The sequence below is a fragment of the Pleurodeles waltl genome, chromosome 9, assembly GCF_031143425.1.
Source record: "Pleurodeles waltl isolate 20211129_DDA chromosome 9, aPleWal1.hap1.20221129, whole genome shotgun sequence".
NCBI lineage: Eukaryota > Metazoa > Chordata > Amphibia > Caudata > Salamandridae > Pleurodeles > Pleurodeles waltl.
Genome location: NC_090448.1, coordinates 530095256 through 530112649, shown reverse-complemented (window position 1 = coordinate 530112649; position 17394 = coordinate 530095256). Strand labels below are relative to the sequence as shown.

The 17394-nt window shown below is 46.0% G+C and overlaps 1 protein-coding gene across 3 annotated transcripts in view; it reads right to left on the bottom strand.

The window, feature by feature from the left end:
- Positions 1–17394, bottom strand: part of TMEM260 (transmembrane protein 260) — a 413639-nt gene that overhangs the window by 325433 nt on the left and 70812 nt on the right. For all 3 annotated transcript variants that reach the window (XM_069207434.1, XM_069207432.1, XM_069207433.1), the window contains one exon: positions 8523–8674. In XM_069207434.1, the coding sequence (XP_069063535.1) occupies positions 8523–8641 (119 nt within the window). In that variant the 5' untranslated portion in view covers positions 8642–8674. The remainder of the gene's footprint in view (positions 1–8522; positions 8675–17394) is intronic.

Here is a 17394-nt window from a genome sequence, read left to right as displayed (position 1 = left end):
CGCATCTATCATGCCCTGCGCGTTATTAGGAGGTGCCTCATCCAGCCATGTGCCCTTCACTGCTAACTGGGGCACCTTCATCCCAGCCTTCAAGTCTTGCCAGCAGCACAGCATCTGGTTCACTACTTGTGATGTTGATGTGTTTATCTTTATTTGTGATACATAATATTATCTGTGTACGAAAACACAGTTTAAGTACAGAACATTGAATGCAGAATTGATACAGCCTACAGAGTGTTCGCAACCCTGATGCATGGACAAAAAAAGTGGGATTGTGTAGATTAGAGGGGCACCCCTCACAGCACTACAACATTCTCCACTGCCTATGGGTACATAACAAATGGTCTGAATATGTCCAGTTTTAGGGGTATTACATCAAATTGTACAAGTAGTTAAAGAGGGGCAAAGGCCCCGGAAGGTGTAGGTGTTGTGGGGGATTGGGTGATACCATTGCTCTGAGGTTGCAATTAACCAAGCTGGACTGGCCTGCTTGTGAAATCTGGAACAGGCAATTCCAGCCTGTGCAAGCCTACCTCAGAGCATAGAAGGTTTGCCACTTCAGTGCCAGGCTATGATTTGCGCAAAACAAGGGCAACATCAAGACAAGATTAAAGATACAAGATTAAAGACAGATGAAGTGCATCATGCTGAGCATTAGTGCAAGCTTTCATTAGATAACAAAAAAGAGGGTGTGGTTCTTCCTAGACAGTATCTGTAAAAATACTTGGTGTGACTGTCTAATAACTGTTCTCATGTACAGCACATAAATGCCTTATGGCCATGTCCATTCCATATAAAAAAAAATCACAAAAATAAAATGAATAAATGTCTTCTGGTATGTACATACATTAGTGGAACCAGGGAGAGACCCATACCCCCTCCCTCTCACACCTCCACCCCGAAGTGAGACAGATGATTCTAAGACCAGTGAAGTCAAACTATAGCCAAACGTGGACCTGATCATCAAACAGCAGGAGGCTTGTGAATGATGCATCACCTTAACCCATGGCCGGCATAGGTGATATTATCTTATTAACAGGTTAAATTGGGGGAAGGGGCTGGAGGGATGTAAATATTTAGAAAGCTTTATATGTTCCTCTTAGTGGCCACTTTCTAAAATGTTTAGCAATGCATGTAGCTAAGTTAGATAACACAACTCTCCTAAGATCACACTACATTGAGCGGAGGAGGAGCCAGAATCGGAATAAAAGGTTTTGCTCCCACACCGGCTGTAGTGTAGATCTTGTCTTCACCTCTCACTAAACACAGCAATATTCACACAAAAATAGCAAAAAGTAAGGGAAACGACTTCTGTTGTCTTCAAAACATGCAACTAAAACGTGAGTTATTCTGAGGAGGAGCTATTGCACAACACAATGTGTTGTTTTTAAACAAACTTATCACATCATCTAAATCCAGATAACTGAATGCTGGTGAAATATGATAGTTTTAACTATCCAAAAAAAAGAATAAAGAACAACACAAAAGGTGAACAGCCAACAGCGCAGCAGAGCAGACCCTATAAATGACAACATAACACAACGCAAAATGTGTGCTCAATTTGATTTTAGGTTGCATAGTCTCTGTCTGTTACTAAGTGCTCTTATGTTCTGGGGCGAGGTTCACGCTAGTTTAAACTACTCAAAATAAAGCTTTCTACAAAACATTGGCTGTCAAATTAAGAAACAGATAGCCGATGAGCAACTGAACTGCTTGGTGGACACAGTAAAACCAGGAATCAATCTTAGCTTCCCTGTTTCATGAACTGTGTGACCCTACGCAAATACTCTATTTTCTCAAACCTCTTTACCTTGCTTCTTCGAATCTTCTTTTTATCTTTCTGCTGCCTTCAAGGCTCGGTCTTCAGGCAGGTAGGGCGGAGGAGGGCAGGATGCACACAGCAATCAACAAAAGACCTCCTTCCCTTTGTCTTTTGAACAGCAGACTGCAGGCAGCTGTGGCAGCGAGGTGAGAAAGAATTCCTGGAGGGTTGTAGTACAGAAAAAAAGTGCACAAAGCGGGTGGCCTCTGTGATATCACCTTTAAGCTGTGACTATCATAATAGGTCATAGGTAACTAGAGGCAGGTCACAGGTCAAGTGCAGGGCCATTATAGGTACAAACACCTCTCACTTGCAGAAGGTGAAATTTGCACCATACTTGTGTGCAGGGAAACTGATGAAAACATTTCTCCTGCAAGGAAGCAATGACGGCTCCCACAGGACGTGGGGAGACGGCTAGACCGAAGGGGACTTGAGGCTTCCTCCGCTGTCCTGTCACTCTCTCTCTCTTCCATCCCATACTGGGATGGAAGAGAGAGAGAGAGAGATTGTCATTGTAATGGTCTCGCCATACAATGACTTCAGAGTCAGACCAGCAAGATGTTTGGTCTGAATGTTACATTTATGTATGGATGCAGAACAGAACAGAGTCACTTCTGCCCTAATAGTCAAGGTCTTGCTCTGTCACTGAGTTGGCTGAAGGTTCAAATCCAAGTATCACTTGGCAGTCTGTCTGTTTATTTCCTAGTGTTTTCACTGTTGAACATTCCTAGTGATGGAACACTGAAGTCTTTTCCCCCCTCAAAATCTGTGGGTTGAATGTCATAGCTAAGTCTGGACACTGCACACTTAGGAGTCACCTTTGGCCTAGTAGTTAAGGTCTCAGAAATGCACGCTAAAGGTTAAGGGTTCTAGTCTAGGTGAGTCTGTGGTCATTTCCTGCTTTAGATTATTTTCAACTAGAAATATTTAGGTTACGTACTGAAAGGTGATCTCACTCTTTATTTGAAAAAAACATTTTTCTTTTCAACTTGTCCGGAAATATCTCATTCCAAGGTAATCATGCATCAAAGCCTAAATTGCTCTCTCAATCTCTGTGGCCAATCGCTGCTGCACACAGCCAGAGGCTGTGTGCGGCAGTGGTTGGATTAACGTATAGAAATGAAAATTACTTTCCGTTAAAACAAAACATAAAAATTCACTGTAAAATCCCAAATTTACAGGGACGTTATAGTTAGGAAATAGATTTTTTTTTTTTAAACATAGAAATTAACTTAAAAATCCAAAGGTTACAGGGACATTATAGTTAGGTTCTAAATTTACTTGTACAAAACCTAAGAAATTCACCAGTTAGAGTTGTTTCACGTAACCATAACTCATGCCCTAAGATAACTATAACTAACACCCTCGCCATGTACTGCTAATTGCCCAACATATTACAGCACTCATGACATCTTTTATAACATCACTGATCATAACACTCTAGCATCTGTTGTAAAATTATTCATAAAAAATTGTGCATGGTAGGGGCACGAGTTATAGTTACCTTAGGGCACGAGTAATTGAAATAACTATAACTGCTGAATTTCTAAGGTTTTGTAAGAGTAAATTCAGAATCCAACTATAATATCCAAGTAAAACACACACACACACACACACACACACACACACACACACACACCCACCCACCCACCCCCCCCTGGCACCTAACCCCCCCCAACCTTTTAGGCCACAATAAAAATGTCAAGATAACTCTTGTGATTCTATTTCTCCTAGAGAGAGAGAGAGAGAGAGAGAGAGAGATCGTAGTTTTGTCTAGTGTCAGTTTTGAATTGCCATAATGTAACACAGAGGGTTAATGTGCCTGCTGCGAAGAACAGATCTGTATTATATGTGGGTAGCTGAGTGAATTGGTAAAGCCAGCTGTTACCAGGCCTTTAAAACAAATGAAAAGGCTGTGATGATTGGTATGTGGCAAGGAGAAACAATACTGTGTCTTTTTTTTACTGTCTTTGGAGAACCTTCTGATTTAGGAAACACAAAGTAATGTGACAATCGTTATTTACAGTTCACATCACTCACGCAAACACCCATCAACTGTTTCAGAACAGCACAGCTGTCTTCTATATAGGATAGTTTTTTAGAAGGACGGTTTAAGCCAGTAGCAGAGATTACATCTTGGTGGATGACTGCTGCTCACCCCCTAATTCGGGTTATGGAAGACAGCTTTGAGGCAGGATCAGAAACTGAGACAGCAGATACAGAGACATCATCTGAGGCAGAGGAAAATGAAGTAGAATCTGGAAGTTATTTTTCAGTCGACAGAGTTCCATCCGACAACTCAACTTCCAGCGATTCTGAGGGACATGATGGTGACAGACGTGCTCTCCTTTAGTAAGTCTAGTCTGTGCAGTGGAAAACAATAGCAGGTTAGACCAATCCAGAGAGCAGACATGTGTAGCGGCAAGCACAGGCTGAGTGCTATCTTGGCAGCCCCCAATTTAGTTCAGCCTCAAAGTCCGCCTTTCACTGATGACGCTGGATGTAAAGTCAATACAGCCAACTTTTTGCACAATGACCACGTCCATCTCTTTTTGGATGTTGACGTCCTTGAGCAAACTGGGCAGTGAACAAATCTGCGTGCCAAACAACGTTTGAGGCAGCATGGAGGCACTCTACCCCTAGTTCTGAGACACACCAATTGACTTCCACTTCGCTTGAGGAACTGAAGATATTTTAGAGCCTTACACTCAAAATGGAGTTAGTGCGCACACCAACCTTGCAGTCCTAATGAACTAATCCCACTGTTTGGGTAACCCCATCTTCGCACCATACAAAAGCAGAGATTGTTTTCTGCTATTGCAGCTCATGCTTCATTTCAGTGACTATTCTGCTGCATTGCCCCGGGACCATTCACACCACGACAGGTTGTTCAAAATTCAGTCTGTCATGGAACATATGTCCGCCAGCTATCCAGAGATTTACACTCATGGAAAGAATATAGTAATTGATGAGTTCTTGATCCTGTACAAACTGCAGCTTCTGTTCAGGCAGTATATTGAGAGCAAAAGATCTTGTTATGGCATCAAGCGGTACATGTGGTGTGAGAGTTCTACTGGCTAGATATACAGCTTGAGAGTGCATACAGGGAAGGACTCCACTCTAAACCCTGTATGTTGCCCTCCCATTCTATGAGTCTTTGGAAAGATATTATGGAAGCTTATCTTATCCAGCCACTCCTTCACAAAGTTTATAACCTTTATGTGGACAATTTCTATACAGGAGTAGAGCTGCTCAGTGAGCTGTACAAAGCTGACACCTTGGCTATGGTATAGTTCATGGTCAACGCAAAGGATTCCCGTGGGAGCTTGTTTGTAAGAAGCTCCAGAAAAAAAAAGAGAGCACTGCATTGCGTTCCAACAACCTTCTCACAGTCAATTTCTCAGATAGGTGTGATGTGTACTTGCTCACTACAATTCATGATGTGAGCACTTCCTACGTCACGGTTTGATGTCAGATGGCCAAAGTTCACATGCCTGTTTTGCTTTCACTAATGACTGAGCTGACAAATCTCTGAAATGCACTTCTCAGTTCAAAGAAGACATTTATTATTATTATTATTATTTCACCACGAGGTTCCTAAAAAGGAGATTAGTAGGTCGGAAGCACACGTTTAAAAATAGTCACAGCAATAAAAGGAAACTATACCCAAAATTATGCATAACTGCAATGTACACAGCAAACATATGAGATCATATTATAGCATAATTGCAAAGCGAAGAACGGTTCGGTGAGAAAGAATACGAAAAACAAGCACAGTTTACCATGTGGAAAAACACAGCTGCATTTGGCAAGGTCTCAACTGCAATGTCTAACGCTATGATAAAGTCAATAGGCAGCTAAACTGAATACAAAATATAATCTGCAATTGGTGAACATTGAACAACTAATCCAGATGCAAAGTGGTGCAACACAAAATCTGTGGTCAAAAATACGTATTTCATTACAAAGCCCCCCCCTGTATACTTGATTACAACAAGTACATGGGCAGCGTGGATAACAACGACCAGGTTCTTTAGCCATAAAATGCGAGTTGTAAAACTGGTACAAGATATTGTGCCCTGTACCCTTTTTCAATAACATTGGGTATGATGTACATTAGTAATTGACTTGTCACACTGTCAAAGCAAACGTAGAAGTATTGCTGAATGAGTGCCACAGAATATTTGTTTGGCTTATTACTTTAGGGACCTTAGGCAGTATTCCCTAGTATGTTGCCTTAGTTTCAATGGCAGATATGCTTGCTCGAGGAATAGGCCTCAGAAGGAGTACTTTGACACCCTCAACATTCATCCACAAACCAGAAGGAGTTGGATTTTGCACACCAAGAGCACTGATAGTATGGGCGAATGTTTAACCTGCTTGTCATGTTCACCATCCGTCAGAACTTAGTAGATGTTTGCTATATAAGTGCATTGCAGTCACGGCACTGCACATAACTGTGGATAGGACATATACCACGTCCTCACAGCCTACCCTGTGTCAAAAGATCCCATTCTTCAATGTTTGGGACGTTCTCTTTAGGGAACTTCTGAAAATTCCCCAGCAAGTTTGTCTTAGTTTTAAAGGTAGCTATGCTCACTCAGTTCGAGGAATGACACTTCAGGGGCATACTCTGACATCCCCAACTTGCATCTACAAACTGGAAAGAGTTGGAATGGCACAGTGAGTATGCTAAAAGCTCAAGAAAGACATGTCTTCCTGAGCCTCATGTGGCTGTCATGGGAGCCATTAGTAAAAGTTCACTAGGCATGCGTTTGGTAATGTTCAGAAAAAAGGAGGAGTTTACTTGGCAGGTGATGAAATGTAGTCAAACTGATAACATCCTGTGGCGTATGAATGTGATAGGCCCTTGCATGGCGGCGGTATGTTGATGTGAGTGCACTGATCAGTTGGACTGGGGACATGGCTGGCACTATTAAAGTCTTATGTGTGGTGTGTAAACGGCTTGTGAATGGACCATGAAGCGGTTGGTGCCTTGATGTGGCTTTATGCCTTACCTAGATAAGCCTTAGTTTCAATATTCAGATACTTAGATAAGTAGTTGTGCTTTGAAGCCATAATTTCTGGAGGTGCTAAACCACCCAGTGTAAGCTGTAGATTAACTTAAAAAAATTATTAGTACCAGATATATATAGCGGCCGTGGTAAGATGGCTCTTACTAATAACTCCTTTTTTTCTCATTATGGGTAGCTGTGGATTTTGGACCTTAGCTCAGCTGGCACCCAGGCAAAACTGCACATTTTTAGAAACTAGACAACCAAGAGAGTCCTAGGGTGCATGACTTGAATGGTTCTCACCAGGTAATATAACCCAGAAGCTGTTGCAAACATCAAACTTTGGAATGAAACAGACATCTGCATCACATTTCTGAGACAAAAAGACATGGAATATGCATGAAGCCACAGGCTTCCTACCACCATGAGTTCCAATACATCTCCCAATAAGAACGGTATCCCGCTTGTGTGGACAGCCTGAGAGAAAAGGACACAAAAGGCCCTAAATCCCTATGTTGGCAAATAAGCACTAGGGGTAGGCTGTGCTGTGACGCCACCTACACAAACCTATGAACCAGATACATTTTTTAAAACTAGACACTAAAGGGAGTCTGGGGTGGTGTGCCTTGTGTGGATCGCACAAGGTTTTCTTACCCATAATGCTCTACAAACCTCAAACTGATGGAAATCACACATTTACCTTCTATTTCTGTGATGGAAAGTTCCGGAATCCACACAATTCCTATCACTCAGCATTACCCCCTCTTGTGCTGATACAAATATTGCCCCATTTGTGTGGCTGGGTCTAGTGCCCACTACAGGAACGGCTCAAACCAAGGTGAACGGAAGTCCTCGCCAGGGGACTCCAATGACTTTGGCATGCTCAGTTTCTGTCACGGACACTAGGCCCATCCACTCAAGTGAGGTACACTCTTTTTTGGAAGAATTGGGGGAATACCAGGTAGAAGGAAGTTTGTGGCTAACCACAGATTCCAGAACTTTCCATCTTGGCAATATGAGGGAAATGTGTTTTTTTAGTTAAAATTTGAGGTTTACAAGGGATTATGGGTCAAAAAATGTGGTGAGACCCACACAAGTCAGCTCATCCTGGGTACCCCTATGTGTCTAGTTTTCAGAAGTGTACAGGTTGGCTAGGTTTTCCTGGGTACTGGCTGAGCTAGGGTCCAAAACATACTTTAGATGCCCCAGGGTCCTAAACTGCATGACTAATTTGTTGGAAACACGTGACAGCTGCTTCATAAGTTCATTACATAACATACAATCACATATAGAACAATTATTTCACACTACACAGTAAAAGATGAGACTATAAACAGTCCAAGTATGTGAATGAGCTAAAAGATCCCGGGCTGTGCTCTACACAAACAAACGCATTTTATGGCTGAAAACATATCTGACAACTACAAAAAACATATTTGGCACATGCTCAGAAAACTACAGCTGCCCCTGTCCAAAAGGCAAATTCCAAGGATGTTAGATGATCCTTCTTATAGGGTACTCCAAATTAGTCAGACAAAAAAAAACTTGCAGGACAAATAGTTAAGAACACAATGCAAAGTGCTATTGATCAATATGAATTATTATTTGTTTAAACATATACCCTTATGAGCAAGACGTGCAAACATTTCTTGTAAATTTTCATTAGATATCATCAACAGCCTTACCTGAATGTTGTATAAAATAGTAGAGAAGCAGCTATGGCTCCAAAGAGGCCACAGAGAAAATTAACCCGGTATGCTATGGATCCAAATGGAAAAAGGCTGATTGCAAGTCGGGAGAGCATAGTAAACAAAGGGTAACCGGGAGGATGAGCAACCTGAAGAAAAATAATAGTCACAAATTTCAACACAATTGATGTTATAAAGGAAATATTCATTATCCGGAACATTAACAAATAACCATAGTTTGAAACCAATGCTTCATAGCTTTGATATAATGTCTACAACTACACACATTGATATTTTTTTGAAAATGTGCAAAGCCTCAATTACTCACAAAAAGAACAGTGGCTGGAACCTTTTTTCATGATCCCTCCATGCACACAAACCTACTTCAGGTCTGACCTCAATACATAGGCCCTCATTTTAACCCTGGCGGTCTTTTGATCGCCAGGGTTAATGTGGCGGTATTACAGCCAAAAAGCTGGCGCTACATACTGCCACATAATGAGAGTCGTGGGTTAGCTGCAGGCAACCCGCCACTTCTCCACTCATACCGACATGGCAGTTTGAGCCGCAAGGCCAGAGATGTCAACCTCCGACCTGGCAGCCCTCAGAGTACCGCCAGCGTCATTATGAGCCATCCTATCGCCATGGTTTCCGTGGCGTTAGCAATGCCACAAAAACCATGGCAGTAGGCCCTACCAGTGACAGGGAATTCCTTCCCTATCAAAGGTAGGCGGCTCCCCCAATCCCCCAGATACACTCATTCACCCTCTCACCCCTCATAAACGTGCACCCATCACTCCACTTCCCCCACCACCACTACAGTCACAGCACCCCTCACCCTACACCCCCCCTCCCCACATACAAGCACCATGCATACACCCAATTATGTACACTGGCATACATGTATTCACTCATTTACTGGCATACATGCATTCACATACGCATTTGTCCAGACTTACTCACACACATTCTTACACACACTGACATGCAGACACGTACTCACTTCACTATTCTTAAATGCATTCACTCACAGGCATACAACACAACACAGAGACGCATTCACACATGCACTCACACACACACACACACAACACGCCCCACCCTCTCACCCCACTCCCCTGTCAGATGCCCCACTTACCTTGTCCGGAGAGGAGGTCCTCTGGCAGGGAACGGGAAGGGGCACTGCTACCGCCAGCAGAGCCCTGCCAGCAGAACGCAGCAAGGCCGTATTTCTGCTCAAAATATGGCTGGCGGCGTTCTACTGGCAGGGCAGTGCTGGTGTTAGCAGCGCCAGGTCACCACCGTCCGCCAGTATGAACAATGCCATGCTCATAACCCGGTGGATGGAGGGTCGCCGCCGCAGTGGTATGTTGGAGGCAGTCACCGCAGTGCAACCATGCCCATCACTGATAGTGGGAGTGTGGTCCAAAATCAGACAGAGGCCTGGAGTCCATCCTTCACCCTATCCATGTTCAGCTCATACTGTAGTTCTGGAGTATGGGGAACACTGGATACCCAAGTACTGAAATGCCGCCGTCTTCCATGTCAGGGCTACCTGTAGGAGTTCCAATACCTCAGCAGTCACTAGAAACGCCAAGGGGTACAACAATGTCTTCTGTCGGTTAACACGGAGGCCAGAGATCTCTCCAAAGTCATCCATCATATGCAATAGGAGTGGGATCGACTGTTCCGGGTCAGTGACATACACCAAAGCATCGTCTGCACATAGTGAGATGATGTGCGTTCTGGTCCCTACCCTTATTCCCCACTCCTGGAGTCCCACCCTGAGCTGCACAGCCAGTGCTCAATCGCTAGTGTGAACAGAACTGGCAATAGTGGACAACTCTGTCTCAGGCCACATTCGATGTCAAATGTATCAGACACTTTTGCCCGGTGCATACCCTTGCCCACAGTATCGCGTACAGTAGGTGCACCCATAACAGGAAGCTCTGTCCAATGGCCATTCGACTCAATACCTCCCACACATAGTCCCAAGACAGGGTATCAAATGCCTTTCCAATGTCCAAGGCAACCAGTGCAGCAAGAGCAACAGAGTCCCATGTTTCATGCATCACATGCAATAGCCTCCGCAGGTTCATATGACTTCCCCTCCCATGGCATAAATCCGCACTGATCCTCGTGCACCAGATGGGTAACCACATGGCTTAAGTGCATTGCTGGTACCTTAGCAAGTAATTTTACATCTACATTGAGCATGGACAGTGGCCTATAGGAGCTGAGGTCGGCAGGGCATTTACCCGGTTTCGGTAGCATGACTATCAAGGCTTCCCTCATATGTGTTGGCCTCACAGAGAGTTTCCAGTAGTCTAGGAAGTACAGATGCAGCGTATGTACGGTAAAACTCAACCGGTAGGCCATCGGGCCCCGGTGCTATTCCGCGCTTCCTGCAGCTCCTCCAACATGATGTTCCCTTCCATCTCCTCAGTCTGATTCTGCTAATCTGGAGAGCCGGAGGCCATCCAGATACTAGCCCATCTGGTGACTATCCTTGCACCTAGGCGAGGTGTATATGCTCTTCAGGTGGACCCGCAGGAGTAAATTGACCTGTGTTTGTCCTAACAACAGTTCCCAATCGGCCCACGGAGTGACAGGATTATTGGTGGGGGTCTCTTGCGCTTGAGTAACCAAGCTAGCATACGTCCCGAGTGTTTTCCCTCTCAATGCAATTGACGTCTATAGTCCTGGTGCACATAGCTATCCCGGCTATTCCAAATGACCCCTATTCTCCTATGCACCTGTTGTCGGCTTGCTTCGTCCGCAGGACTGTTGCTTTCTCTGCTTTGGAGTGTAGTCAGGATAACCTCCTGCTATGTGAGCTCTTGCTCCAGTTTCTTCCCAATTCCGTAGGATTTACCAAGGCTCCTCGTATGACGACCTTTAATGCCTCCCATTCTACTCCTCGCGTCTGGGTTGCAGTCAGGTTCTCCCTGAAATATCCATTCAGTGCTGTCTGTAGGTCCCCCCTACATTCTGGGTCTCTAAGTAGCTCAGGCTTGCATTCACCACAGTGGATTCACTGGCCTGGGTGCATGAGTCTCACACTCCAGCACCAGGGGGGCGTGGTCCGATAGAAATCGGACCTGGTAGGCCACCCGACAGACATCTAGGGTGCCGTCATTTGCTAACAGAAATCTATCCAACTTGCTGTGTGCCCCATGGGCGGGTGTGTAGCAGTAGTACGTTTTAGACATGGGGTGCAGAACCCTCCATATAATCGACAAATTGCAGGCTAGTCATGACCTCCTGGAGTTTGCCAGTCACGTGGGGCTTAGTGCCCCATTTCAGTGGGCATCTGTCTAAAGCACCGTCTAGGACACACTTAAAATCCCTTGCCCAAGTAATGGGCATCCCGGTGTAGGTAGTTCTTGCTTCTGATTTTTAAAGAACTCGGCATCGCCAGAGTTGGGGGCATATATGTTTAGGATGCAGAGTCCACGCCCATCAAAGTTCCTGTGTAGGAGTACACAGCAGCCCGCCACGTCTGCAGTTAGTCCCTTTAATTTAAATAGTACCCCTGGGGCTACCCATATCGACAACCCCTAGTTTAGGACAAATATGTAGATGAATAGAACTGTCCCCTCCACTTTTTCTGTAGTTTTTGTGCTTCAGTGTCCATCAAGTGCGTCTCCTGCTGGAGGACAATGTGTGCACCTATTTGTCTGAGGTATGTGAGTGTTCTGTAGCGCTTCACAAAGGAGTTCAACCCCCTCACGTTCCATGTGATGATAAGCATTAGTTCACTCATCTCGGTCTACCCCGGTCAGCAATCGCAGCACTCCTCCCCAATGATGTCCCCACCCAAGCCCACCCTCATTCACCGGCCAGGCACACGTATGGTAGTACAACTCTCTCTCCGCACCCTGTTACATTGTCTGCTGCTACAATGAACACAGAACACCAATTTTATAAAGTGTAACTCCAAAACCAACAAATGCCTCCATCAAAACACCCACATCCCTCCCCCGGTAAACACTTCCGAACAACTAGTGTCTACCCAAACTGTATTCGAGTCCTGGTATCCCTTCCAGGGGTTCTTGGTAGTGGGGTGGGGGAGCAACCTCGATGCAACCCCATTCGATAGCGAGGAGCAGCTCTAGACGTCGTGGGTTGGCGCGCAAGCAGTTCTCCACCACCCCTCCCGAAACCATCCAGTTTGAGCGCACACACTGTTCCCAATTGTCAAACCTATACCAATACAGTGAAGATCTAAGAAAAAATGTAAGTAGCAGCCTCATAGACAGTTATAAAGGGAGTAGGAGGTAAGGATAGGACAGTCCCAGCTAAAGTAGAGAGGTTAGCCTGTCTTAGCGCCCCATCCCTGTTCGTTATTGCCACTTCGAAGCCCCATCGTTCCCCAGCGCAGGCAGGAGTGGACAGAAGAAAAAGGGAGGTGGTAGGGGGAAAAAAGTGGAAGGGAAAGAGTCAACGTTCTTCAAGCACAGCAGTGGGCCTGGGCTACAGTAGCGGTTTCAAGAGGGGGGTGGAGGGAGCGAGCAGCAAGGTATAAGAGGAGGCTGTGACGCCCACTTCGGCTTTCAGCCCCTGTTCCCACATTGTCTGTTGCGCATGGGCTTCAGGCTTGGGTCGCCACAACGTGCGGGCATTGTCCAAGTCTGGGATTGGATCCTCCTCACCCCTTAACGACTCAGTGCGTGAGGATGTCACCGAAAGACTCTACCAGTAGTCTAGCCTCCTTTTGCTCCCGTCTACTCTGCTCCAGACTCAGAGTGCCATCTTGGCACACTATCACCCCATTGCTTCGGCTGGTGCGGTGACATCTGTTTTTCCTGCGTGCAGTGGCCTGTGAGTCCCCGGCCATCTCTGGAGCGTTTTCCACGGGGGTCTCTCGCCCTCTCAAAGTTCCAGCCAGTCCCAAGCTGCTTCTGGTGTTTGGAAAAAAAGTGCAAGCGGCCTGCATGTAGGATCTTCAGTTTGGCTGGGTATTACAGCATAATAGCACAACACCCCATTTCTTTTAACTTTTGTTTAACACCTCCATAGGTTTGTCTTTGGAGCTGGACTGCCCTCAAGTAGTCTGGAAAGAAGCGTATAGTGTGATTCTTGTATGAGGGGCTGCCGTGTTCGGGTACTTCCTGCAGGATAGTGTTGCAGTCTCTGTAATTGAGAATATTGGCAATGATCGCTCTAGGGAAGCACACGGTGGCAGAGGGCGGCCAGGGCCCTATGCGCTCGCTCCACTGCAAACACATACAACAGGGGGGTGGTGGGCATCGTCTTCCTGATCCAGTCCTCCAGGAAGGTCTCCGGGCCGTCCTCTCTGCCCCCTCCGGGAATCCCACAACTCGTAGGTTGCATCGCCGTGACCTCCCCTCTGCGTCGTCAGCCCTCACCTCCATCCTGCGAGCTTTAGCCTCAAGGGCAGCTACTGTGGCCTTCTGGGCATCCATGTCCATCTGCATGCCATTCACCTGCTGTTCAGTGGCCACCGAGCGCTCCGCCACCACCCTCAGATCAGCTCTCAACAAGTTAACATCCACTGCAATAGCGGCAATCTGTGCCTGCACTGCCTATCCAGAGGCCTCAATGGCTGTCAGGATCTAGGCCCATGTGGGTTCACACACCTTCTCCGTAGGTCCATTAGACTCTCTCTGTGATTACCCCCCCCGAACTCTGGGCAGTGAACTGGTCCGTCCTTGTCTGCTGCGTACCTTTGGTTGTTCTGTCCTTTCCCATATTGCACGAGCCCACTGTGCCAGCCTCTGCTAAGCCCTCTAGGCATCTGGCGATCGTGTTCTGGGCAGCAGGTGGTATGCAAGATTCTTCTGTGCGCCACACTTCCTCCCATTTCCAGAGCCTCGTGGCACCAAACCTTCCAGGTGGGGTTGGCGACCGTCGTGCCCCCAGGAAGCACTACAAGTTCAGTCTGTACAAGTAGTCTGGCCCCCAGCGGGGTGCCCCTTGTCAGAGCTGTAGTTTTGTAGGCACAGATAGAGGAGATAGGGGGCAGACAGAAAGATTTATCAGCCCGGCTCCAGTCTTGCCAGCAGGGCCCCTCAGCGCTCTTCTTCAGCCCAATACGGAAGTGCTCTGGTCGGCGCAGCCTAAATCGCAGACCAGGCAGGTTCAGACGTCCCCCACTCGCTCATGGGCGTTACTTGCAGAGTCACTGGCTTCCCACTGCGACTCCCTGGCCCCCATCGCACAGGGGCCTCCAAACCGGGGCGATGACCAGCGGGCCCAGCGTGAGCCAAGAGGAGGAAGGGATAGAGTGGAGAGAGCAACCGGGCAGCCACCACAGCATGGGTTCTCACCGTCAGGCCCCTCTGAGTCAGGGGGGGGGGGGCAGCTGTCCCCTGCTGCAGCCGGAGGCCCGGGCCCACCTCCTTAGATGCCACTCAACTGGTGCGCACCAGTGATCAGGGCTGCCATGTTAAGGTTAGGTGCTCATCCTCTGCCTTAGTGGTTCAGCTCCTCAGCCCCTTTTTCCGAGACTGCCAGGAACAGGGGGCCTCGGGTGGCAGGATTCTGACAGATTCTGTAGCCGGGTCCGGGCGCACTCGGTTAGTACGACCGGTCGGCCATCTTGTTGGCCACAACCCAAGAGAAAACAGTTTCTAAAATCAACACTCTTTGCAAGGACAACACCCCATACACAATTCTGGATATTTTCTTTGGGAAAACAGAGGGATATACAGTTCCTGCTCTATGATGAAGACCAACCTTGCATTGCTCTATGTGCCCAATAGAGATCTGTATACACTGGATGTACAGGGCTATCAAACATTAGGCACTATGTATGGGCGTCTCAACTACAGGTGTTAAATGATTTTAACAGAAAAACCCATTGATCAGACTTGATAGACTTGCAATGGATGAGAAGTAATAGCTTCGCTATACTTTTTTAAAGATCTGTTTATTTTTCTTACATTTATATAGCCACCCAAGAATGACAGTGTATTGGTAATAAACTTAGAGGTGTTTAACAACCTACATCTCATTCTTTTACACAATAGGCAAATTGCACCATGCAGTATGTGATCAGATCGTACAGCAAAAGTTAAACCTTAGCAACTCAACATTTCTTTCCAGGAAAATTAACTCTACAATCACTGGCCTAGTCACTCATTATGAAGTCTACTTTACATGGGTGCTCAGGCATTTTAATAATGAGGACATTATGTCTACCACTCCTCTCCTTGGGTATCAATCCTGTGGCAGGAGTGGATAGCTTCACTAAGCTTATAGAATGAAGAGAGAAACCCATACTACCTATAGTCACTGTAAATGTGACTGGGGTGTGAAAAAGGACCACATCGCCACTAGGCTGGATTGACAGAGTGAATCTCCCTAACCGTGGCACATCACTGAGGGAAGGGGTGTCCCATCAAGGGTGGGATTTCATAGTTCTCTCCAAAGGGTGGTGGGGGAAGGGGGGGGGGTGGAGTGAATTAGCTGGGATGGAGGGAATACAATTATTTGCACAGCTACAAGAGGAATTCGAGCTGACACCTTCACAGATACCCAAGGCTAGCTCAATAGAGAATAGGATTTTAACTTAAAGGTTGACCAAAGCGACAAAACCGGCCATATATGACTTTCATAAACAATAATCCGGACTCCCTACTCACCCTTAGAAATATGTGCGAGCAGCTTCTGGATATTGAGATGGCTCTAAAACAACCCGAGAAGTTGCCGTTCCAGTGGGCCACACACTCATCCAACTGAAGACTACATAAGAAGTACCTGGTATTAGATGGGACATACGTGAATTGCAGATTTGTGGAAGGTACGTTCTTTCACGCGGCATGGAGCGCTCAGACACTGATCAAAACTACAGAAACACAGATGCTGGAAGTGTCATGAACACCCTAATTCATTATACAGGATATTCCAAAAGATGTACACATAGCCAACTGAAGGTAAATATTCAGCTCTAGAGGTTTAATGATCAATAATTGGGATGTAGCAAGACCGGAGGAAATGCATTAAGTTCTGGTTGGAAGAGATGGTTCGCAGGCATGGCCCAATATATGATGGCAGAAAAGGTTTGTGAAAGCAGAAAATGCTCCCAAAAATTCCACCCTCAGAGAAACAATTGTCACATTTGGGGAGGGCTAAAGACTACCTCCTATGGCTCGTGCATGACCAGAAAAGTGACACAAGCCCAAACCTGAAGTCATTAGATAAGCAACACTTGAAAGTTATGTACTGCATATTTTCTCCTGCTGTCTATCCACTTATTATATGTTTTCTGAACTGCAATGTGCTGCTATTTGCTCAAGAATTACTGTCAATGTTTTCTGTCTACCGTTCATACAGGTTATGAAGTGATTTTAAAATAAAACATCTTTATAGAATGCCATACTCCTTCTGTAAAGAAATGCTAAGATGCAGCAGAAGGCCTAGGACTCATTATGAAAATATCAGATGTTTCTGCAGTTACCTAATCTGGGAAGTAGGAGTTAGCAAAATAATTAGCTAAACATATCTTACACTTTCCTAGTGTTGACATATCTATTTGTAGGACCTCTTAGTCACCATACTTTCGCTCCTTAGACACCCATATTGGTGGTTATTTTCAGAGTTATCTTGAAATCTGGTGCTGCTCTTGTAGCTCTCGTGTTGCCGGTCGTTGCTGGAGGTAGCTGTAGCGCGAAGAGTAAAGTTCACAGGACCTTCGTGTTGGTGGTGGTGGTTGTGGGTGTCAAGATCATGGCAATAATTCACCCATCGTGAGGAGCTAAAAAACTTCGGAACTGCTCTCTTTCCTTTGCAGAGGAGTGCATTCTGAGGCCAGCCAAGGGTCCAGGACCTGGGGAGGCACCTCTTGGGAATTAGAGATTCATTCTAGCAGGGGAAAGCAGAGCTCAGGGAGGTCCAGTTGCAG